General features: G+C 38.8%; 1 protein-coding gene across 1 annotated transcript in view; it reads left to right on the plus strand.

The window, feature by feature from the left end:
• dpf1 (double PHD fingers 1) overlaps positions 1–24,094 on the plus strand; it is a 73,406-nt gene that overhangs the window by 39,980 nt on the left and 9,332 nt on the right. Inside the window, exon 8 of the mRNA XM_055225929.1 lies at positions 43–174. Coding sequence (XP_055081904.1) covers positions 43–174 — 132 coding nt within the window. The remainder of the gene's footprint in view (positions 1–42; positions 175–24,094) is intronic.

Consider the following 24,094-nt stretch of genomic DNA (forward strand, 5'->3'; position numbering starts at 1 on the left):
TGCCCTTACCTTTAGTTAAATGACACTGATTTTGTTTTTCAGTTTGTGGAAAGCGCTATAAGAACCGCCCGGGGCTGAGTTACCACTACACTCACACACATCTGGCGGACGAGGAGGGCGAGGAGGAGTCGGAGAGACACACACTTCCCTTTCAGCGCAAGAACAACCACAAACGTGAGTCCAGATCCCGACACAATGCACTTTTACGCACTCAGTTTGAAAAGTAAAGTCGTGTTTATCGAAGGTACACTATTGCCACCTTTAGTCTCTGTAGATATATTATTGCTTTGCCTGGAAAGTTCCACAATAAGGTATTAACGTGTTGCTACGGAGACAGACGATTGCACCAAATGATCTGATTTTGATCTGCGGAAAGGCGACTCCACTCACAATAACAAGGCACATTTTTCAAGAACCTTTCAGCAATAAAAATACATCCAATTGAATCATGCATGAAGCAGTTAATGCCACACTGTGCAACATTCCGGTCAAAGTAAAAGCATTTTCGTGCGGATACACAGTTGGCGGACTCTTATACTGTTATAGTTATAGTGTTAACATAGTGTAACCTTGATATTCTTTCAAATTTCCCACACAAATAACACTTCTACTGCTGTTTACGTTGAATATTCTACTTTTGGACCTCGTTTAGTCGCTTTACTTTGTTTGTTCGTTGTTAAATTTAGTCCCGGTTTAGTCCATTTCCCCGCTGTATTTACCCAGATGGACTCAGTAATTATAAAGTAAATAGTTGGGTTTGATCGATCGGCGAAGACTTGGCGCAGTCATCCTTTACAATCAGAATATTATTGAGACCATTGATTGTCCTGGGACTGTGGTGCAACACTGAGGACGGGGTTTAGTGCTGATGGAGCTGAATCCAAATGTGCACTCCTCATGTGGATAGGACGTCCCAGAGGAGGAGAGGGGTTTTAGCTGATTTCTTCACTTTTTACACTTTCTTTTTCAAACTCGTGCAGCCGTGCAGGTGGAAACTGGTTCAAGATAAGTGCGGGTTTCGTAGTGGTGTGTGTTTTTTATCTGTACAGGGTAAAATGCAAAAAGTGACTTGGCCGTGAAGTGTTGAAAAGACTTTGGTTAAGATGATGCATTCGAGATAAAACCCCATGAAGTGGAGCTGTGATTTTGTAAGTTTTTTTACAGTAAAGGCCTGTGATGTGCTGGTTTTGTCGAGGGTTGAGTTAGAGCAGCACCGAAAAGTTTTAGCGCTCCTTTTTTGTGTCGTTCTGTCGTAGTCATGCATCGCTAAATAAATGCTAGACACAGTGGTCCCTTGTTTATCTCGGGGTTTATGTTCTAAAAATAAGAACGTTTGCACTGTTGTTATTTTACTTTTAAACCTGGCTTTTTAACTTTATGCCTTTATTTGCATTTATTCAGTGTTTTTATGTTGCGCTTCATCACCAAAGAGAGTTTCTAGTTTCTGGTTCTCACTGACAATGGCAATAAAAGTCTTCTGATTCTGATTCTGATCTAAAAATAACCCGCAATAGACGAAATCCACGAAGTATCAGCTTTATTTTACATTATTCTCTATGTTTTTGGCTGTAAAACCACACCACCACAACACACTTTATACACTTTTCTCAAACAGGAATTAACATTTTCTCACATTTCTCTCTTGTTTAAACACTCTCAAAGTCCTGTAGTGTAAATAAAAATGATGCTTTTAGAAATACTGTAACAAAGGTTGGACACATGAGACTCCGTAGTGTCTTTTTCCACTGAACGCCTTGGTGCAGGTGTCTTTTTCCGAGTGAAGTTGGTAGCTGTTGGCGCTGTTTTTTCTTCTAGGCGAGAAGAGTCTTATAAACAGACACGCCACCTTCGATTATATTTGAAAACTGTAATGAACGAAGCATCAAAGCGTCTCATTCTGGTGCAGCTCGCTCAAGCTCATTGTCCATTCTCTGCACCGCGACCGCAGGTGAATTTGACATTGCAGGGCTTTGTCGGGGAGAAAACTCACAAACGTACAGCACTTTAGAGTCACACTGCGATCCAACATGATGGACAATGGCGCAATCTATCGTTTTAATCCCATTCTGCGGAACGTTCCAAAGCGATAACGCAAAGAAACGAGCGTGTGACCGACTCTTCACCTGAAAACTTCCACCGTGCCTCACCGGAGTCCGCAGAGACGTACAGTATATATATTTTTTCAGCTGGTTTCCCCGTCTTTTTGTGTCACCTCTTGTCTCATCTCGTCTCACCGGGTCCCTTCTCAACTATCGCGGTGTTATTTGCGCCAGCTGCTCCGTCCCTCATGTGACAAGTCAAAATGTCTGCAGCGGCGAACAGGCCACACTTCTGAATGTAATTTACTTTTGCTGCATCGTGGTGCCTTCCTCCTCGCGCTGCGTCACTCCCACTGGGACTTTTGGCTTTTATATAATAAGATAAACTGCTGGAAGTGGCGGAGTTATTGAGTATTGGCAGACTTCCTGAAGCTGTGAAGTGGAGTAGTGCTAAATCTAAGGGGGATTCGACTGTACAAGCATTTATATTGTGAAGAGCCGCTGTCAAATTATCACTTTTTTTCTGGAACGTTTGCCCAGTGAGCTAGGTGTTGCTTGTGTAAAAAAAAAAAGAAAGAAATACGGTAAGTTTTTTGCGCTTGTTTTGTTTCAAACCGATCCTCGTAGATTTACCCTGTCACTGGTTGAGATGTGCAGAAAATAGCTGCACAAATTACGCTCTAAAATGTTATTCTGATGTTTATATGAAGCGTCGTGAGGGTCTATCATTGGGAAAACAGATTAAGAACCATTAGTCTGAGAATTTCTTGCCATGGACCCTTGAAAATCCCTAATTGTGGCTTTAATCTTTGGAATTCTAGTTCGATGGCTTCTCTGTTATTGGAAAGGTCAATGTTCGTTTTTGTTTTGCAGTCATTTCCCCCCGTCACATCCTCTTTCTGTTCAAAATTCAGTAGGGTTTGGGTAAGAAATCGATCCAGTTTTGGGACAATCACAGCCTTTTATTTGCAGCATGTGTCTTTCAAATGGCAAACGTCTCCTCTGGAATATTCTCGTGGCTTTCATTTTGTGTTTTTAATTGTGGTGTTCCTTCAAACTCAGGGCTACAATTGCGTCATTAACTTTTGATAACGATTCGGAATGAAATCTATACGTTTTTGCATCTCTAATTTACAGATTTTACATAAAGTCACGCTGTTTCTCAGGCCTCGGTTTTATTTTAAATGTCTTTTTTTACCTTTTATGTTTGTTTCGATCACTCAGTTGCGCAAATCGGAAATTGTCGACACAGACGGTTCAGTTTTCAGTCTTTAAAGTTTTGATACTTTGCAGTGACGTCACGTTAGAGGGTAATTCAGTCTATGGCAGAATATTCAGCGGTTACCATGGTGACGCGATGCACACATGAGCAAATTCACCTGAAAACTCAAGAGAAAATACTAAACGGATTTGACATCAAGACATTTTCAGGAGTTTGTGATCAGTACGAGGGTTCACGGTTAAATGCAGTTGTTTCACACGTGTCACTGAAAAAAATGAATCTGATCGCACAAAGGAGCTCATTGGTCACCTATGATTTACAACTAAAGTCTAATTTCTCACCTCAGATTAACAGTTTGGTGCTTTGTCCTTTGATTCTGCAGAAATCCGCCATGTTTTTCAACCCTTTGTCATCATTTTTTCCCTTTATTTTTTACGATATGGACGAATCTTATGTTTCCTTGGCTCACTGACCTCAAGGCTCAGACCAACTGCTAAAAACACTTTTAAATTTGACAAACAAATTGACAGCGTGGTCAGAGCGTTTTTCAGCTACGTCTTTTAACAAAAGTCAAGCCATTTTTAAATCGCGACGATCTTGAGAAAACGATTCACGCTTTTATTAGCTCTAGAATAGATTATTACAATTCACTTTAGGTTGTTCTTTATTCGCTCCATTGGCTTCCTGTTTCTTTTAGAGTTGATTTTAAAATTTAACTTTTTGTTTTTAAAGTTCTTCATGGCCTCGCCCCGCCCTACCTGGCTGAACTGTCATCTAATCAACTCCTTTTGGAAGTTCCGAAAACTAAATCCAAACACTGGGGTGATCTTCTCTGTGGCTGGGCCCAAACTCTGGAGCAAACTGCCTCCTGATCTGTGCATCACTGACTTTGGTCTTTTTAAATCCAGACTTAAAACATATTTATTCAGACTGACTTTCAACACTTAGTAATGTTCTGACACATTATCATTACTTATATTTTGTTGTATTAATGTATTTTATTCTATTTTATTCTCCTATTTTGCTGCTTTAGTATGATTTTAACTTGTTTTTAATTTGATTTTACTGGAAAGCACTCTGGTCACGTCGAGTGTTGTAAAGTGCTCTATAAATAAACGTTGATTGATTCCTCGATTGTCAGTCACTCATTTGAAAACGGAGAGATTCACCGGTGACCAGACTCGTATCTTCTGGATCTGAGGCAAGTTGCATCGTAAACAAACCTCAGATTAAAGTGTAACGAAGCTTCAGACAGAGCAGGGCCTATAGTTAGCATCACAGCTCCAGGGAATGTGGACGACGTCAGCTGCAAAAAGTCTCCGTCGTCAAAGTGCGTGGTTTTAGCTCTCCTCTGCAGCGTCTATAGTATAATTTTACGTTTTTGTGCTTTATTTTCTCCTTGCGCACTGTTATATATGTCTCTCTGTGTGTTTTTGTCGCATTTTGTTTGTTTTGAGCGTTTATTTGAAGGACAATCGCGGTCTATATGCATCAGCCGCGTGCGACACCGTGTTTTGGTCAGTAAAAGCCTTGTTCACAAGACAAAAACAACAAAAGAAAAATGGCTCTCGACTTTTGAAATGGCAGAGTAGACAATTCATCCACTGCCTTTGTTCCTTCAGGGTAAAAAATAAGCAATTTGTGACGCAAAAATTGTGTGAAGAAAACACCGCCAAAGCAATTGTGATGTGTCTGGGTTTGATCTATATCTTTGAACCTTGAAAAGAAAAACATTTACATGATTAGAAGCTGTAAATGTGACATTTGTAATATTTGTAATGTCGATTTCATGTCAGAAAATGTCCTTACATGTTGAATGAGCTGTGAGGATTAGTATTACATGTATGTGACCATGGAAACATTTAGCTTTGGAAATAAACAGAAATATAATCAGGACTGTGGATAAATTTGTTTTTGTCAACTACTTAAAATAAACTAAAACTAAGTCGTTTCAGTCAAGACAAACAAAAAAAAAAACCAACATGCATTACATTCCACTTATTTATTTATTTATTTATTTATTTATGCAGACTAATGAACACATATATCCAGTAAACTCACATTTTGTTCTTATTTAAGCTCGAAAAGGTCTTGGAAGAAGGAAACATATTAAATCCCACCCTTATCTTACATTAGAACATAAATTAAATGACTGTGGATAATGTGTTTTTGTCAACTACTTAAAATTAAATTAAAACTAAGCCATTTCAGTCAAGAAAAAAAAAAAAAAAAAAAATCAAAATAGTCAAAATTAACACTAGATTCAGCTCAACATTCATTACATTCCACTTCTATTATTTATTATTTATTATTATTTTTATTTATTTAAGTATTTATTTATTTATTTAATCATGTATTCATTTAATCATGTATTTATTTATTTACTTATTTATTTATTTATTTATTTATTTATTTATTTATTTATTTATATATTGGATAAATGTGTTTTTGTCAACTACTTAAAATGAAATTAAAATTAAGCCATTTCAGTCAAAACTAAAACAAAAAATAATTACAATAGCCAAAATTAACACTAGATTCAGCTCAACATTCATTCCATTCCATTTATTTATTTATTCATCTATTTATTTTTTTATTTTGAGCAGATTAATGAACACATATATCCAGTAAACTTGATGCACGTTTTACTTTTTTTTTTCTCATTTAAGCTCGAAAAGGACTGAGAGGAAGAAAACGTATTAAATCCCACCCCGTTTTCCATTAAAACATGAATTAAATGCTTCGTTTACGCTTCCACTTCATCACATTGAAGTCACCAAATCATCAAATTGAACAGTGCAGTTATTCTGGGCTTGGGACTGACAGAAAGAGCGACTTAGAGCGACCAAATATCCATTGTTTTGTACTGTATATTCTAATATTTCCTGTTTAAATGTACTTTAACTAACCCAGCGCTTTAGTTGTAGGGTACGAAACAAAGAGTAACGTTAATAAAAAGCGCGTTCCAGTTGAAACTGCACAATACGCTGCTGTAAGTTAATTTCCAGCGTGTTTTAAATGGTCTTGTCTAACCAAACACCAGTCCAATCCGCCCTATAGGCCGCGCCGTGGAGAGAAAGGGGCGACATTTGAATCGTTTAATATCCTCCTCTCACATCCCCCTCCCCAAACCCACAGTAATCGCACACACAAGAAAAAAGAAACGCAATCTTCTCTGCACAAATGAAAAAAGCAGCCTTGGCTCTTTTTGGTTTGTGCCAGTGTGTGTGTGTGAGATGAGAGTCACTTTTTCTCCCTATAGCACCACATATGTAATAATATTAATATGGGCCCCTCAAATGAGAACAGGCCGCATACATTATTCATTATATAGATTCTGGCTCAGGAGCAGTCTAGACAAAATACTGTAACCGCACAAAGGGCTCGCTTAGTCCTGGTTTAGACCCTGGTTTTGCCCTAGATCCTCGTTTTGACTTGGTTTAGATCTTATTTAGACCTAGTTCAGACTTGGTTTAGTCTTTGGAGTCTAGCTTTTGTCTTGTTTTTCTGGTTTCAATACAGAATTATAACAGTTTAGTGCTGCTTTAAACTGGATGTACCTTCACAAACACAGGTTTTCAGTTTGTTTTCCTACAGTACAGATGATAAAATATAAGTTTTTCCTTCTTTAGGGGCAAATTACTTCTAACATCCCATACATTTACTCATGTGATTAAACTTTTGTCATTAAAGGCCACATATAAAAACACAGACAAAGCTTAAGGGCTGATCGAGGGCCATAGTTTGGTCGCGAATACAGTGAATACTTCAAATCCGTGTGTTTATTACAAGTTAAACTGAACCACGCCCTTTATTCACACTTACATCCTCAGTGGGACACATTAAATATCTGATATGTTCTTGTTAAAGTAGATTTTCAGAAATGTACAGTAAAAAGTAAGTTTAAAGTAACATGAGCCAATTCACCTGGAAGCTTGACGGCCTAGAAAAATTAGTCTGAGGGCCGTTTTTTGCCCCCGGGCCACAGTTTGGACATGCCTGGATTAAATCTTCGTGTGCAGAGAAGTTTCGACACAGAAACGTTGATGCTCAAAAGAACTTACTTCGACACAGCCGCCCGGAATCATAATACTTTTAATAACAAAGATTAAATGAACTAGAATATTATTATGTGATTATAGTGACAAAATACAAGTATTAATCTGAGTCCATTCCCCTTGAAAATAACTTAAATAAGATTAAAAATTAGCTCAATAACTCCAGAAGAACACTTAAATCTGGTTTCATCGTAACATAACAGTGTATATATTCCCATCACTGCCATTACGGCGCATCCTTTGGTAACCATAAACCAAAGCTCCATACCCTGTTTTCTAGCTCCCTCTGCTCACTGCACTATAGCTGCTGTTTTTCCATTAGTTTGATAAATGACAGATTATTCCACCTGGAGATGAGATTTTCGCTGTCTCCTCCGCAGGCCGTGCATCCTCACTTAACCCCCCTCTTCACCACCGCTGTTTTCTGCACATTGTTTGGCTCCATCCATCACGCGGCCAGGACTTTTTAATATATCTTATTGAAATGGCTTTCTGCAGTCTCCTATCAACACCTTCCATATTAGCTGGTGCCTCTCACACAGTACTGCAACTGCTGGTATTGGAGACTTGTACTTCAGTGCTACTACAACTGCCGATACTTCATGTAGTACCGCAACTTTTATGACAACTGTGGGAATCACGTGCAAAAGTAATGAAAGTTTAGCAGATCCTTCATACAGTGCGATGCTGAGATGCTATTTTTTTTTCTTTTTTTAGCCATAAAAACCATGTTAAATGAAGTATCAGCCTGTACTTTTGCCCTTTTTCACACAACTACCTCCATTTTACAAATCCATCCTTATTTTTCCAATAATGCATCAAATAAAAGTGTAATACCAGTTTGAGTAGAAGAAAAATATAAAAACGAATGTACTTTTGAGTAACTTTTATGCAAGCAAATAATGAAAAAACTATCTGGCGAGCTCAGTAACACTTTAAATTACATATATGAGCAATAATCAACATTTATACAAGAGATTATGCAGATTGTACTTAAAGTTTGGTTTTTACAGCCCTTCTTATTAAAAAAATGTCAGGCGTTTATGCAGCAGAGATATTGATTTTGCCAGGTCATATTTTTGGAATATTTACTAAAGAATATCTGAAGTTCTGCAGCTTATGAGTTTTAATCTTTGGTAAAATAACATATTTCAAGAGCCCTATGCCTCTGCTTTGAGACGCAGTTTGAATTTACACGATAGAACAATTGTTTGCGGCGTTACGATGATGGAAAGAGCAACCGCGAGTCTATCAGCGGCGATAGCATCCGACGCTATAGGGCTAAAGACATGCGTGCATACTATGAGCTTGCCACTGCACAGATCTGACCTGTGACCTGAGTTTTAAAGCCATACTGTGAACAATTCCAGGCAAAACAATAAGATCTGCTTAATTACCAGTTGGTGGCAGTTACACAGTGCGTTTTTAACATTAATATATTTCCATTTCCGCCTTATTTCTCTTGAAAAGAAAATCCCGTTTGCACAACATGCCTGAAGTGGCCCAAAGTTTACCTTAGAGGTCGGCCCTGCAGCATCCCGAACTTGAAATTGGTTTTGCTTCGATGGAAAGAAGTAGAGAGATGAGGGGAGAGGCATGGAAGTAGAAAAAAGGTGCCACGAAATTGCACTGAAATGAAAGGCTTGGATGAAAAAGATAGGAACGGATGCAGGATGTGAAAAATGTGAATGAATTTGTGAAAGAGGTTTTTGGAGAGAGGGGAGTAGAGCTGGCGTTAAAGTCCCTAAAGTAAGTCAGATGAGGACACAGATGGGGAGACGGAGGCCATTTTAGATTTAGACAGACAGCAGTACGGAGCAGAAAGGAGCGGTCTGTATTTGTGTCTGCTTTAAATGCAAACAAAGCAAACTGGACTCTGCGCTTCCCTATGGGCTTTTAGTGCGTACGTCGAATTAAAATAGGTTTCATTTGCGGTCAGGCTGATAGAACAATGAAACGGGGTGTACATATTTACTTAAAGGCGCATTAATCCAACCACAAGGCGATGCAAAACAAGCAACCTGTTCTTGATCACAGTCCCAAGCCTGAATTTAAGGATATAAGATTCAAAAAGACAAAAAAATATATCGATAAGAAGGAAACGTAAGTGTTGGTGCTTCACTCCTGACGCCCTTCCATCTCAAAAGGCTTTGCACGTGCCGGAAAAGTACGATAGTCGTGAGCCGAAAGGTTTATAAAAGCTGGGAACTAGTTGGAAAGATTTAAATCCCCAGTTTCTCCTTTCTCAATTTGAATTCGGGTAATGCAGCGATAACCTTTGCACAAAACCAAACCAGAATAAGTTGATAAAATGTTAGATTAGATAAAGAAACGTACAGTATATTGTCCCTGATTTGTCCTGCGTCACTGGGTAAAATCAGTGCAGCGTTTAGGGAATCATCTCCAGATCTTTACCCATGTTTTATCACGAGTATCGAGTTGGAGAAATTAAACTTTTGCAGGTTAAAGTTGCGCAAAACCTGGGATATTTTGAATCGGAAGTTGTGATTTGACATGTACAGTGTCTTTAAGTGTTTTTCTGGAGCTAATTTTTCATCTGAATTAAGTTATTTTCTCACTTTTTTGTCTCTATAATCACATATTTATATTCTAGTTCATTTAATCTTTGTTATTGAAACTATTATAACACAAAAAATGAAATATTTTGAGGAATTAACAGGTTTTTTTGGTGCTGACTATTCATCTTTTTCGCAAACTTGTTCGATCTGTGACTTGACCCAAAGTAGACAGAGACATTTTTAGCATCCATCAATAGAAAATACTACAAATTACTAAAAATATAACATGGATTATTGATATTATTGATCGAGTTTATCGCTTTTCACTACACTACACCTGCACTAATCTCTGGCATCTCAATAACCTATTTTTGCACCTGCTCATATTAAACTCCTCGTGTCATTTCAGTTTTTGTAATGAAAAATGTCATTACCTTTGTGGTCCGAGCTCAGAGAAGCCAAGGGTCAGACTGATACGCCGTGGCCTGTCTCTGCTTTATTAAAAACTCCTCAGGCTGATCTACTGTAGTGTTGCATTTCATATCTCCTGCATTATTTGATTATGGTGCATTCAGTGCAGGGAGAGCGCAGGAAAATTAAGATTAATATCGTTATTAGTTGTTGATGTTTGCTGCTGGGAAGTGTGTAATCAGAATTTAAATATATTTGTTCATTTTATTAGTATTGTCAGCTCTGTTATCTGTTATAATTATAGGAAATGTAATGTTTTATTCTGATTCAGCCTTGTTTCTTTAGTATAAGGCTGTGACTATTTGCAAGATGATTTGGGATTTATTAAATCAAATTCTTTTGTCGGTATTTTGGTAGAAGGGCAAAAACTTATGGATGTCTCTACTGTCCCTTTAACCAGACGTCTGTATTTAACTGGAGCGAATAAATATAATGAATTTGTTTAGTTTTAATCGTGAGTTTGTGAGATTGAAACTACTGTATTTCCCGGACTACAAGTGTCACTTTTGTTCATAGTTTGTCGACTTATGGTGCGACTTATACTCAGATGCGACGTAAACACTGAACAAAAACGCCCCTAAAATAAAATCACATTCTCGTTTTCTCTGGAGTTGGTGGATTTGTTCAGAAGTGACACCGAGGATGAAGAATTCAGTGGATTTATTGATTTGGAGTGAGATCCAGAGTAAACTTGTTGTTTTTTCTGCTTTATTTATCTGATTAACTGTTAATATCTTACGTTAACAAACCAGACACGTGTTCAGTTCTGTCTGTGCTTCATGGAGCTGAATAAATATAAATGTGTTACGTTAGCGTGATGTACTGATATTCAGCCTGTTGGTCCACATTTTATTATTATTATTAGAACTTGACTTTAAAGAGAAAATGTCTGTTCTTGGTCTTGGATTTTGTAAAATAAATTTTCCAAAAAATGCGACTTATAGTCCAGTGCGACTTGTATATGTTTTTTTCTTCATTATTTTGCATTTTTTGGCTGGTGCGACTTATACTCCAGAGCGACGCATAGTCCAGAAAATACAGTAATTGCTCTGGAACTATTTGACCATTATCCAGACTTCACCTTGTCCCAGGGTCACCCACAAAAAACAAACAAAAAATCCATTTGAAATCATTAAGAAGAATCTGCGTTTTAAAGGTGCGCTATGTTACTTTTCCGAGAAACTGAAAGGAATCTCTCCTCTCCACAGATCTGACTTGTAACTCGGCCTGCCTGATGATCACTCGTGCTTATTTCCATGAAGATAGAATTATTTAATGTCGCAATTCAGGCAAAGCAACAACAACTCCATGGACACGAGACGATGGCGGAGCTCCCAACAGAAAAGCCACATAGCACGCCTTTAAATGAAACCAAAATATTAAATGATGTGAAGTAAAACCATTTCTTTTATTGATCAGCGATGTTCTAAACCAGTGTATCTGTGCATCACGGTGCTGTGGAGTCGCTAACACGCATCACGTACGTCTGAACAGGCGTGGCGTCATGGTAGTGTCTGTGTAAAAACATATTGACTTTCCTTAAAACCAACAGAGCCTGATGTTGACTCAGTGTAACAGAAGGACCCAGAGTCTCTACGTCAAAGCTAAAAGAAAAAAAGAAAAAAACATTTGTTCTGGTCAAATAAATAGCTTTTATCTTCCCTGTTTTTTGGGGAATGGGCTGCTCTGATTGGCCGCTGCTGGTCCCCGGTGAAATGAACAGTCACACGTGCTCAAAATGGTGGAATGAGACTACACGTTATCACTATGAGCTTGGAGGTCTTTGTATTAGGCATGCCCCGCTTCTTTATAACGACCTCGGAGAGTGAATCAGCAGGTCTTGATGCGCGTTGGGGCTGCCCGCTGGCTTGCCTGCACAAAAATAAATAAATAAATAAAATCCATCAATGATTAAATGCCGTGGGCTGTATTTCAGAGCGTGCAGACTATAGACACGCTAAAGGGAGAAAGAGGGAACGTGGGGAAAGGTAGGGAGCCGGGAAGCAAAGGGGGCTCGGAAGGGAAGGAAAAGGTCTTAGGGAATAGGAGAGGAGAGGGCTAATGAGCAGAAATAAAAGAAGTAGTGGACAGAACAAAGGGGAGTTTGAAGATGGACCTCCTGAATCTTCGTGTTTGAGTTTTAATGCTATTCTGTGTCAAAGAGAAGGTTCCTGTTATAGTACTTTTGATTTTTGTTAACCGCAACAGAAAAATATGGCAATTAATGAATTAGCATCTTGTTGCACAGAAGATCATCAAAATAAACAGCTAATATTTGGATAAAATTGTGTGTTTTTTTAACCCGAAAACCGTCCAAAAACATACAAACCTCTGGCGTTTCCTTCTGCTTGTGCTGCTATAGTATCAATTCAACTGGTTTTATCTACCCCCACCCTTATTATACATTTCCCCCGTTTCACCACAGTTACCTGACCCCCACCCGTACCCCCGTATCCCCCCATCCGTACCCCGGTACCCCCCTCCCGCGCCCCTGCCTCCTCTCTCTGTCCAATTACCAGGAGGACTACAGCAGAACCGCACACTTCACAGCTTTCAAGTCCTGGAGAGAAATCCTCATGGGAATTATCCACCAAGACATGAATCCCCAAATGCCCCCCCCCCCCCCCCAACCACCTCCCCTCTCCCCAAATCCTCACCGCACACACCTACACACACACACGCACGCACAACGACGCACACATATGTACCCCACCCTGGGTCCAGTCTGCCTCACACCCGCCGCCAGTGGATTCAGACGATCTTCAGCTCGTTTTCCCTCTTTGTCGTCGCTTCGCTGAGCTGTCAGTCCACTCAGATTTCACTTAATTAAACGTCTTACTTTTCATTTTATTACTGCAAAATTGGACTCATGAAATAATTACCGATTTGAGGATGTAACGTGTGAGATTAAAACGGGATTTAGTGACATCAAGTGGTGAGGATGTACAATGCAAGACTGAGAATGTCAATCCTAAACGCGAATTAGTCGGATACAGGTGTAAAATTGAGTCGTTTATAAGTCAACAAGAAGGAAATTGGATGATCTTGTTGCAAATGTGTAGACGTGCGGTTAAGTGCGACGGAGCTAGTCTGCGTGGGGTGTTACGTAGGATTTATAATAGCAATAATGAAAGAAAAATATGGAGACAGAGGAGCAGAGCTTAAAGGAACAGCAGCCTTTAAAAAGTACGACACTCACAGCTTTGTGTAGACGACAAACGCAAAAATATTCTCAGTGTATGGACAAACCGTGCCTCTTCTAAAACCTCAGAACCTCCAGAATTGACTCCCTGAGCTGCAAAGGCTGCACTGGCACTTACTCATGATTAGCTGCAGGTGCTGGGGTTTAAGTAGTGACGATTCATAGTCTTTTTAGGTTTAAACCAGCTGATTGTAGGTCTTGCGTACGTCCGTTTAACATATATTCTGTATTTTCCGGACGATAAGTGTCACTTTTCTTCATAGTTTGTCCAGGGGGGCGACTTATACTCAGATGCGACTTATATAAAACTTGTTAGCTTGTTTTTTCTGCTTTGTTTATCTGATTAACTGTTAATATCTTACGTTAACAAACCAGACACATGTTCAGTTCTGTCTGTGCTTCATTTAAAGATAAAACGTCTGCACTTGGTCTCGGATCTTATTTATGTTTTTTTCTTCATTATTATGCATTTTTTGGCTGGTCCAGAACGACGTATAGTCCAGAAAACACGTAGGTTCTCGTTTCGTGGAAAGAAAATCCGTCCAGGTGGAGATGTTTTTGAATAAACTGTGACTTTATAATTAATAGAACTGCCTGCAAAGTCTTAATTAATGTTGAACTTGTAATAATAATATGATTTGCGCTGCTTAACGGTTATATATTAAATCCGCTGCATTAAAACATCAGTTCATACTTGAGTAATGATTGTTTTAGTCTCAACAGATAAATGAATGCTGTTATTTTTCCTCATAATGTTGTTCATTTCCATCAATCATAAAATAACATCTCTGCCTTCTGTGTTGTCAAGGTCCATTTACCTCCTTCTGCAAATAAATAACTCCATACCTGCTCCTTTCTCTCTGCTCTCGCTCCTCTAACTTTTTCCCTATTGTGTAAATGCGGTCAGGGAAGGGGAACCGTTTCCATGGCGACGCTCATCCCAAAAATTTAAATCATTTTTTTTTTTTTTTTTTTTTTTTTTCAGGCTTTTGGAAAGAAAGTTTTCCCCACTTTTTCTGAGGATCCTTTCAATTACTGCAGACGGCACAGAAAAAGGAGATTGATGCGCGGGAACAAGACCAGGGCGTTATTATAATTATGTTTGGGTTTGTTTACTCTTTGTCCTCATTTGCACCGCGTAAGGCCGCAGTCGCTTTCAAATTAAACAAAAGTCATTTTATTGCAAACTAAAAAAAGAAGCTTTATTCCAATGTCCACAGCTAATTTTATGTAGTTCTGATGAGTCTCAAATTGGCAGATGATAATACAACGGCAGCACATCAAAAGTGTTCAGTGTTTCTTACACGCCGCTCCAGAGATGTGACCTGTAACTCTGTCTGGGGGCATTATCTGCTCTCTGGAGATAAGTTAAAGCCGTACTATGGAACATTACAGACAGGAATAACAGATTTTACAGTACAGATTGAATCGTTTGATCATTTCGGCCAAAACCAAACATTTTTATGAACACAAGACTCAAATGTGAGATCGGGATTATAAATAAATGACGTTTCTCTGTATTTTTTTTAGTCTGGTCCCCCACGTTGTGCGTTGACTCTCAAACCCGTCAAACGTGATCGTGTAATCAGATTCCTTTTATTTCAGTGGCCAAAATAAAAGTCGCCACCTGGATTTAACTGAGCAAATAGGTCCGAATCTCCTGCAGTTGGTCCGGTCTAGGTTCAGCAGAATGAGGTCAGCTGACACCTGAATGTACTGAATGACCAGGTTATTCCATCAATTTCTGGGCATATTCCAAGACGACAATGCCAGGATTCAGGGCTCAAATTGTGAATGCAACAGGTGAAACATTAATGCAACACTGGATGGAAATAAATCTTGTGACGTTGCAGAAGCGAAATCGAAACAACGCCACAGCAAATGCGAAAGCTAAAGGCGGAACAACCAAATATTCCAGTGTGTGACCTTTTTTTTCTTGACCAGGCAGTGTGTTCTATATTATACATCAGTAACAATTGGTTTTGAATAGGCTGCACTTACAATACGGATGGAATAAATCGCACTAACACTGAGGTTATCCATTATTTTCAATGTATTTTTTTATTAAGTCCCATCTTAGACAGATTTTGGTCTTTTTATTTTATTCTGACTCTGTTAAAGCTCATCGAAACAATGCCACAGCGATTGTTTGCCGTAAATAATGGCTGTTCAACCAAATATTAGAGTGTGTGACCTTTTTTTTTGGCCAGACAGTGTCGAAATATCGAAGGAGCTCATTTGTCTCCTATGATTTACCAATAAAATCAAACTCCTCTCACCTCAGATTAACACATTTTTTTTAGAGCTTTGCCCATTGATTCTGCAGAAATCCACGACGTTTTCCAGCCTCCTGTCATGTTTTTCCTTTTTTATTTCCTGATATGGACCACGCCTGCCCCTAATTGGCTGATCCTCTTGTCAGTCTCCCATTTGAAATCGAGGAGATTCACCGGTGTTAAGATTCACGTTGTTTCGATCTTCGTTAAGCATTGTGTAGCAAGTGTAGATTCTGAATCCCAAGCAATTTTTATTCCACCTTTCCCTACAAATATTTGATGTTAAGTGGATGCACAGAGAAGCAGATTATTCTTGGATCAGCGTAAGATATTCATATGGAAATTGATGATATTACACATTTATTTAGGTGAATTGTATCTAAATCTGAGGTAGCGATGGTATTTTGTGAATAATATCAGTTCCATAGTTGCTGGAATGATAGTGACGAACGGGGAATACATTTAATTTCGAAGTTCTAGTTGCATTTTTGATCTGAAGCGAAGGTAAAAGCTCTAAGACGTTTGAGCAGCGGGAGGAGGAAGTGTAGGTGGAGTAGGCATCACAAAGAGCAGAGTATAGTACAGTATGTAGTTGTATAGGAGCGTCGGAGTGTGGAAAAAAACAAAAAAAACACACACTCTGCACTCCTGTCGTGAGCTGCTTAATGAGCACAGCCTCTGGAGAAGTCACACACACAACAATGAACCTACACACACTGCAGCAGGATACAGGCCCCGGTTAGATTTACTACTGTGGTCTTTGCATAATAACTTTGGCTGTCCACGCCCATCCCCCACAGCACTACACTACACCCTGGGACCTTAGAGTGATGAAAAAGTGCATTTTTTTTATAAGTTTTGCAAAGTGTAAACATGCAGACAGGTGCTGTAAAGTGTATTCTCCGCTTATAATTATGGCAACAACTGTAAATGCATAAAAAATCGTGGATTTTCTGAGTTAGAGCCACGATTAATAAAGAAAACGATGTTAAATTTGCACAGTGACACCAGCAGGACAGAAGATACTGTGCAGTACTTATCAAAAGCAATTTAGCGACTGCGTGTCATAAGAAAAAGTGCAGAGTTTTGTCATTATTACTCGTTTTATTAAAGATTATTATATTGTTTTTGCTCGTCTAACGTGCAAAAATACCTGTTCTGTTCTCACTGTGAGTGTCTCTACGTCTCTGAGTTTAGTGTCACACTCTGAAATATTCCAGACAAAACAATAAAATCTCCATGGAAACAAGAACCTGGCAAGTCCTTCAGCGTTTTCGATAGCAACAGAAAATCTTCCGTGTAATTCCAAGAACGACATAAGGCTCGGATGATACTTGAACACATCCCAGTGCTTATAGTAATTAGATTTGACCAAAAATATTGTTCAAAATAGTAATAAATACCTAATATATTATGTCTTCTTCGTTCTCACACCACGGTTCACAGCTGAAGTTGAGTTTTAGCCCCTCCCCCTCGCCTTTGGTGGCTTCTGCTCCCTTTAACGTGATGAATGAGGGTGTCTCGCCTCATGTCCAGAAACACACAGCACATATCCTACTTTACATCAAGGATACGCAAATGTCCCCAGAACAGGAGCGAGCAGAGGCTGGGAGGGTGGAGGAAAGACACCGAAAGTCAAGGTGCACAAGGACACGCCCTTTAGACGTCTCTCGGGACAACAGCCGAGGGGGGTAGGACAAAAGCTACAAAAGAGCAGGGATTCTGATGGACTGTACGGGGCTGTTGTGTAGAGCTGTTATAGGACGATTATGGTGGTTATTAGGTGTGTTTTTCTTTTTTGAATTAAATCTAAAACAGTCCTGGTTTAGTCCTGATTTGGTCCTGGTTTGGTCCTGGTTTGAGCCCATCGTTGTCCTGATGTAGACTTGGTTTGGTCCCGTTTAGGCCGAGTCTAAGGCCAGTTTTGTTGAAGTTTGTGTAAATGTGAACCAAGAGTAAAATGTACCAAGTGTAAACACAGAGTAAATACATTTATTTTTCAACTGACCTGATTTATGATGTATGTTTACACTGATACACAAATAGCAGAGTTGTAGTTTGTCTTTCTTTCTCACTCCAGTTCATATTTTTGTCATGTTTGTCGTTCCTAAGTTTAACCAAATGAAAACAGCTCCAGAGTTTTACACGTTAATGGCACAAAGCCCAGTGTCACATGTGAAGCACCGGTCACAGATGAAGAGTCACCACCTCCTCTTCCTCCTCTCTCTGTCTATCTCTTTCTATCTCAATCCTCTGACTCCCTCCTCTCTCTTTCTCCCTCTCTTTCTCTCTTTATCCTCTGACTCTCTCCCTCTCTCTCTTTCTCCTTCTCTCTCTATTTGTCCTCTGACCCCCCCCTCTCTCTTTCTGTCTTTCTTTTTTCTCTGTTCTCTCCCTCTTTTTCAGGCTCCCTTCCTTCTCTTTTTCTGTCTGTCCTACTCTACCCTCTTCCTTTCTCTCTCTCACCTCTGACTCTCTTTATCCTCTGATTCTCTCCCTCCCTCTCTCTCTCTCGTTATTCTCTGACTCTCTTGCCTTATCTCTCTTTCTCTCTCTTCTTATCCTCTGACTCTCTCCCTCCTTTGGCCCTTTCTCCCCTCTCCTTTTCTTCCCTCTTTTCTGTGTTCTCTCCCCCTCTTGTTCCTTCTCCCCTCCCTCTCTTTTTCTGTCTGCCCCTACTCTACTCTCTTTCTTTCTCTCACTTCTGACTCTCTCCCTCCTTCTCCCTTTTTCTCTTTTCCTAGGAGCACCCTCTCTCTCTCTTTCCCTGTCTCTCTCCTCCTCTCTCCCTCTCTCATATATCCTCATTACCGTTGTGTCTCTCGTTCGATCTCTCTCTCTCCTCCTCTTCCTCCTCCCTCCCTCTCTTCTCCCTCCCTCCCTCTCTCTCCTCCTCCTCCCTCCCTCCCTCCCTCTCTTTCCCTCCCTCTCTCATATATCCTCATTACCGTTGTGTCTCTCGTTCGATCTCCCCTGTGCGCCTCATTGTGCTTTATACCTGCACTTCCTGTTCTTTATTTGGGCGTCTTATGACTTCCTGTTCCTTATTTGGGCGTCTTATGACTTCCTGTTCCTTATTTGGGCGTCTTATGACTTCCTGTTCCTTATTTGGGCGTCTTATGACTTCCTGTTCCTTATTTGGGCGTCTTATGACTTTCTGCTGCTTATTTCTAAACCAGAGCGTTTCCAGATGGATGTTTTATTAAGAACAGACAGGGCAAGCGCCGGCACGTGCAGATTGACCCAAACCACAGACCAACGAACACCTCTGCTTTTCAGGAAGTCACATTTGAATACTTGAGTCTGACTTTGCATTTTAATTTAGCGCTGAGGGTAATTATGTTGATTGCAGTCGCTCCATAACACACGAGGCTTTACCGACAGAAGCTATAAACACTTTCTGAACAATAACGTTTGGTGTTACTCTGCCAATCACCCGCTCGTTTAGAGTCACATGGCTGTTAAATGGTTTTGAATGGTCAGTTTCATACACACTTCAGTTTGATTATGAATCGCCCTCATTAGTGGAGCTTAACGATTTATATACTTGACATAATGTTGAGTGTAATGAAGCTGTTATGTAAGCGCTCAAACCCAATCTCAAGCCTCACATAACTGCAACTGATTTTTTTTTATTTATTTAATTGACATTTGAAGTTTGAGTCTGAAGTTGAGTAGAAGTAGACACAGCGGCAGAACTGGAAAAGTCTTGTATTGGCCTTGTACATGACCAAATTATTGATATTGCAGTGTAGGTTAATGCGGTTATTAGATATTGAAAGAAAATTATTAACAACACAGTGTGACATTGACATATACATAGAGCCCTTGTTTTGTTTTTGTTTTAGCCTCTGTTGATTTTTATATTATTATTATTATTATTATTATTATTATTATTATTATTATTATTATTATTATTATTATTATTATTATTATTATTATTTTATTTATTTATTTTTTTGAGGGGGGGAATTATTATTATTATTTTATTTATTTATTTTATTTTATTTATTTTTTTTTTGGGGGGGGATTATTATTATTATTTTATTTATTTATTTTATTTTTTTTTGGGGGGGGGGGATTATTATTATTATTTTATTTATTTATTTTATTTCTATTTTTTTAATTATTATTATTTGACTGATAAATTAAGGCATATACACTTTGCTTTGTCAAATTTTACAACAATATCTTTACCAAAATACAAAACACGTCTCATCTTTTTGTCTTTTCATGAAGCTCTACCTTTTTCCCCCATCACTGTATGAAAAAAAAACAAAAGGTGCATTACTATTTAACCCATAAATGCCAAACGTGATCAAAAACACGTTTACATTTGCTGGTTTCCTCGTCCCAGACCATCATTACGCCGCAGGTTCGGTGGCGCAGCTTTTCTTCCCATTGGGGTTGATGGAGATTAAATTGCCTGCACCATTTCTTCACACGACTCTCCTGTCTGTCCTCATTGCGTCTTGCTTTGCTCATTCCCCTCCGCACACACATAACTTTCACCCATGTCCAGTCAGCAGGTTGCGTAACTCCCATTGCATTGTGGGATACATAGATTTACCGATTGTGTGACTGTCCGGGACTAGAGATGACATTGCAAACTGAACAGGACACGGGCAGTTTTGGCGCATAATAAAAGTTGATGTATGGCTTGCTTGGTAATCGACTAGCCATAACAAAACAGGCAACGCTGCAGTCCCGGGACAACTCATCTATAAATCATACGCGCAATGAAATCACATATTTAGAAAGAAACCACTTAACCACTACGGGCACATGCTCCAGTCAATAAAGAGTTAAGATGCAAATTATTAATCCCATTCAGTTCCACAGAGGACTGGCTGTGAAAGTGGCTGTGAAATACAGTCTGAACCGAGCCAAAAATCACAACTGCAGTGTGGAGATGTCAAGACTGCCCAGCCGGCGCCAAATATCAAATGAACCGGTGACGTTAAACCGTTTAAATGTGTGTTTCTGACGCTAACAAACGCACTTGTCAAGACAAAAGAGGCTGGTTTTGAACGCACTTAAGGAATAAAGGGTTTCTGCTTCACTAACGTATAAATTACTGTATTTTCCACATTATAAGTCGCGCTGGAGTATAAGTCGCACCAGCCAAAAATGCATAATAATAAAGAAAAAACACATATAAGTCGCACCAGCCAAAAATGAATAATAATGAAGAAAAAACATATATAAGTCACATTGTTGGGGAAATTTATTTTACAAAATCCGAGACCAAGAACAGACATTTTATCTTTAAAGACTAGTTATAATCTATAATTTGCCCTTTTTTTTTTTGTTCTATGACACCCAGATACTAATCAATACTAAAACTAGCACTGAACATACCCATTTCACCAAGAAACTAAATTTAAAAAGTACAAGACGGGGATAATATTTCGCGTTTCCAAACAATGTTGTCTGTATTTGCGAATCCTTACTTTCTGTAATTAACACTCTTGGAGAACTTTTTGCTTTCATAAGATTCATAAGATTAAAATTATAATTATTCACATGCAGAACATTTTAAACTGGCTGCAACTTTAATAATTATTGTGATATACTGTATTTTCTGGACTATAAGTCGCTCTGGAGTATAGGTCGCACCAGGAAAAAATGCAGAATAATGAAGAAAAAAACATATATAAGTCGCATTTTTGGGGAAATTTATTTTACAAAATCCGAGACCAAGAGCAGACATTTTATCTTTAAAGTCAAGTTATAATAATAAGAATAAAATGTGGAACAACAGGCTGTATAAGTGTTTTATAAGTCGCATCTGAGTATAAGTCGCACCCCCGGATAAACCATGAACAAAAGTGACACTTATCGTCCGGGAAATACACTTCTTCTGATTGTAACAGGAAGGGCATCTGATGTAAACTGTCTATTCACGCGGCCGCTCTACATTCAGGGAGCATGAATAGAGGTTTTAAAAAGATGAATTCACTTTTCTATTGCCAACTTGTGTTTACGTTTACACATTTTTGGATTTTCAGCAACAAATTGGGCAAATTAGCTGGTGGTCTGCTCCTATTAGAGAAGGTCTAGACATGTCGACAAGAAAAAAACGGCAGAATCCTGGAAAGTAGCTTCGTTTTTTTTTTCCCCGACTCATATACAGAGAAAATAACTCCACGGCAAACGCAAAGTGAGGTTTTTATAATTAAACGCTTGAAAACAGCTTTTGGTTCAGACCTACTTGACACCTGACGTTTCTGTCTGTTTTCTTTATGTCGTTTTTAATCGTTTTGATTATAAATAAACGACGATACGCTCAATATTCTGATTTCGCCGCTCTCCAAAACGAGCCTTACCTTATTATTTTAGCTGAATACAGAAAGGAAAAAGTTAGGTTTGCTTCCGCTGTCCGACCTTGCTCGAAAATGTTACAGTAGACTTTATAAATATTTCATTTTGCCCATCTCCTCCTCCTCAAACTAACCCGACGACTGACAGCACAGACCGGGAGGAAATATTGGATTGGATTTGGTTTCGGTGGGTGGCATTGTTAGACAGATGTAGTGTTGTGGTCGACTCTCTCCCCTCTGCCAAAAAAATAAAATAAATAAATAAAAAATGGCAGAGGAACAACTAAAAGAACCACAAGACAAGCAGACAGCAGCCCCAAAAGCCACGGCATCTTGAGACAGAATAGCAAATGAAGCAGACTGCGATATTACCCAGCATGCACCGCTCCAAGTGTCTGGGGGGATCTATATGATGAATCATGAAACGGGAACCCGCACTTTTTATCATATATCTTTTATTCCTTTTACACTTTTGTACCACTCTTGCTTTGCTTCTTTCATGTTTTGCCGTTATATTATTTTTAATGAATTCCCCACGTGCTTTGGATTTAAGAATGTGCTAAAAATGACTTTACAATTCAAGAAACATTCATAAAATGCACGTGTTTTTATTACCTGTACAATCAGCATTTTTAGTTTATTCTATTTTATGACCTCGTATAAATTAGTTTGTAACCTAAATAACCTGTATAACTGTATTTTTTCAAGGTAAACCCAGATTAAAATGAAAAACAAAAAATAAAAGACACATTTTATGGCATTTTTTTGTATTTTATCTGTATTACAATGGAATTTTATGTCTTATTCCGCTCTATACCACAGTTTTTATTCTACCTCGTCTCTCTCGTCCAAGTATATTACCCACATTTGAATCATGTAGAGCGCAGCCGCCTTATGTGTACTTTTTATTCCTCTATTCCCAGTCTATATAACTTCTTTCTATTGTTTTGTTTTGTTCGTTTTAATGCATTTCTCTGTTCTATACGTCTCACATTTTCCAGCTCCTGCAGCCGCCGCTCTTTCTTTCTCTCTCTCTATTCTCTCCGACTATATTACCTCTGCTCCTTATTTTTTATGTCCTTCATCTGTCATGTCTTTTTTGCGATGTACATAAGGCTTTCTGCTCTTTAGGAGGCAGTATCCATGGAGACGGCATTGCTAGGCAACAGCCGTGTTCTCTCAAATCTCTTCCTCCCATTCGACCAATCAGGAGCCGGGAAAGAGTGGCACCATGTGAGAAAAGTTCACAACTCATTAAAGCCATGTAAAAGAATCGGATGTAGAGAGTGCGATTGTAAGGACTGTACGGGGTGTAGGAGGCTTTGAATTACTGAGATTTGAGATTTAGCGAGCGTGTTTTATTTGTTTTTCTTTTAGATTTTTAAATTGCGGTGACATTTGTGCAGAAAAATTGGGACCAAACACAGGATTTAATGATTAGACAGGACCAAACCTCGTCTACATCAGGAGTAAAACTGCGCTCAAACAAGGACAGAGCAAAGAAGTGTGAACGTACACTTAGTATTTCAACCAAACTGCTTTTTTATTTAAGATTTTGGTTGATAATTATGTCAAATTTAAACGTGACATTGTCATTTTTCCGGTGGAGATGTTCCCTAGAGCATTTCACAGTATAACACTGAACATATTCAATTACAGATGGTTTTATTGCACAAAAATATACATTACTGACATGTAACTTGACCACGTTATCCGCCTGGAGACTGAAGTTTAATGCCATACTGTGGAGCTTGTAGCAAAGCAATAGCATCTCAACAGCCACAAGCAACAAAAAAATGGTGTTGTGCCTTTAAATATTTATAATGCAACTAAAAAATCTGGAACACGCACAGAATTTGTCGATAGTTTGGTTTGGAGCGCGTTGAAATGCCAAGGATCAGGCGTCTGAAGTCGTTTTAATGCCTTAAATAAAGGACTAAAAAAGCCAAAAGACCCGTCCTATCGTGGCTCTGGATAAAAATGA

Source organism: Periophthalmus magnuspinnatus, chromosome 13, assembly GCF_009829125.3.
Source record: "Periophthalmus magnuspinnatus isolate fPerMag1 chromosome 13, fPerMag1.2.pri, whole genome shotgun sequence".
In the NCBI taxonomy this organism is placed as follows: domain Eukaryota; kingdom Metazoa; phylum Chordata; class Actinopteri; order Gobiiformes; family Gobiidae; genus Periophthalmus; species Periophthalmus magnuspinnatus.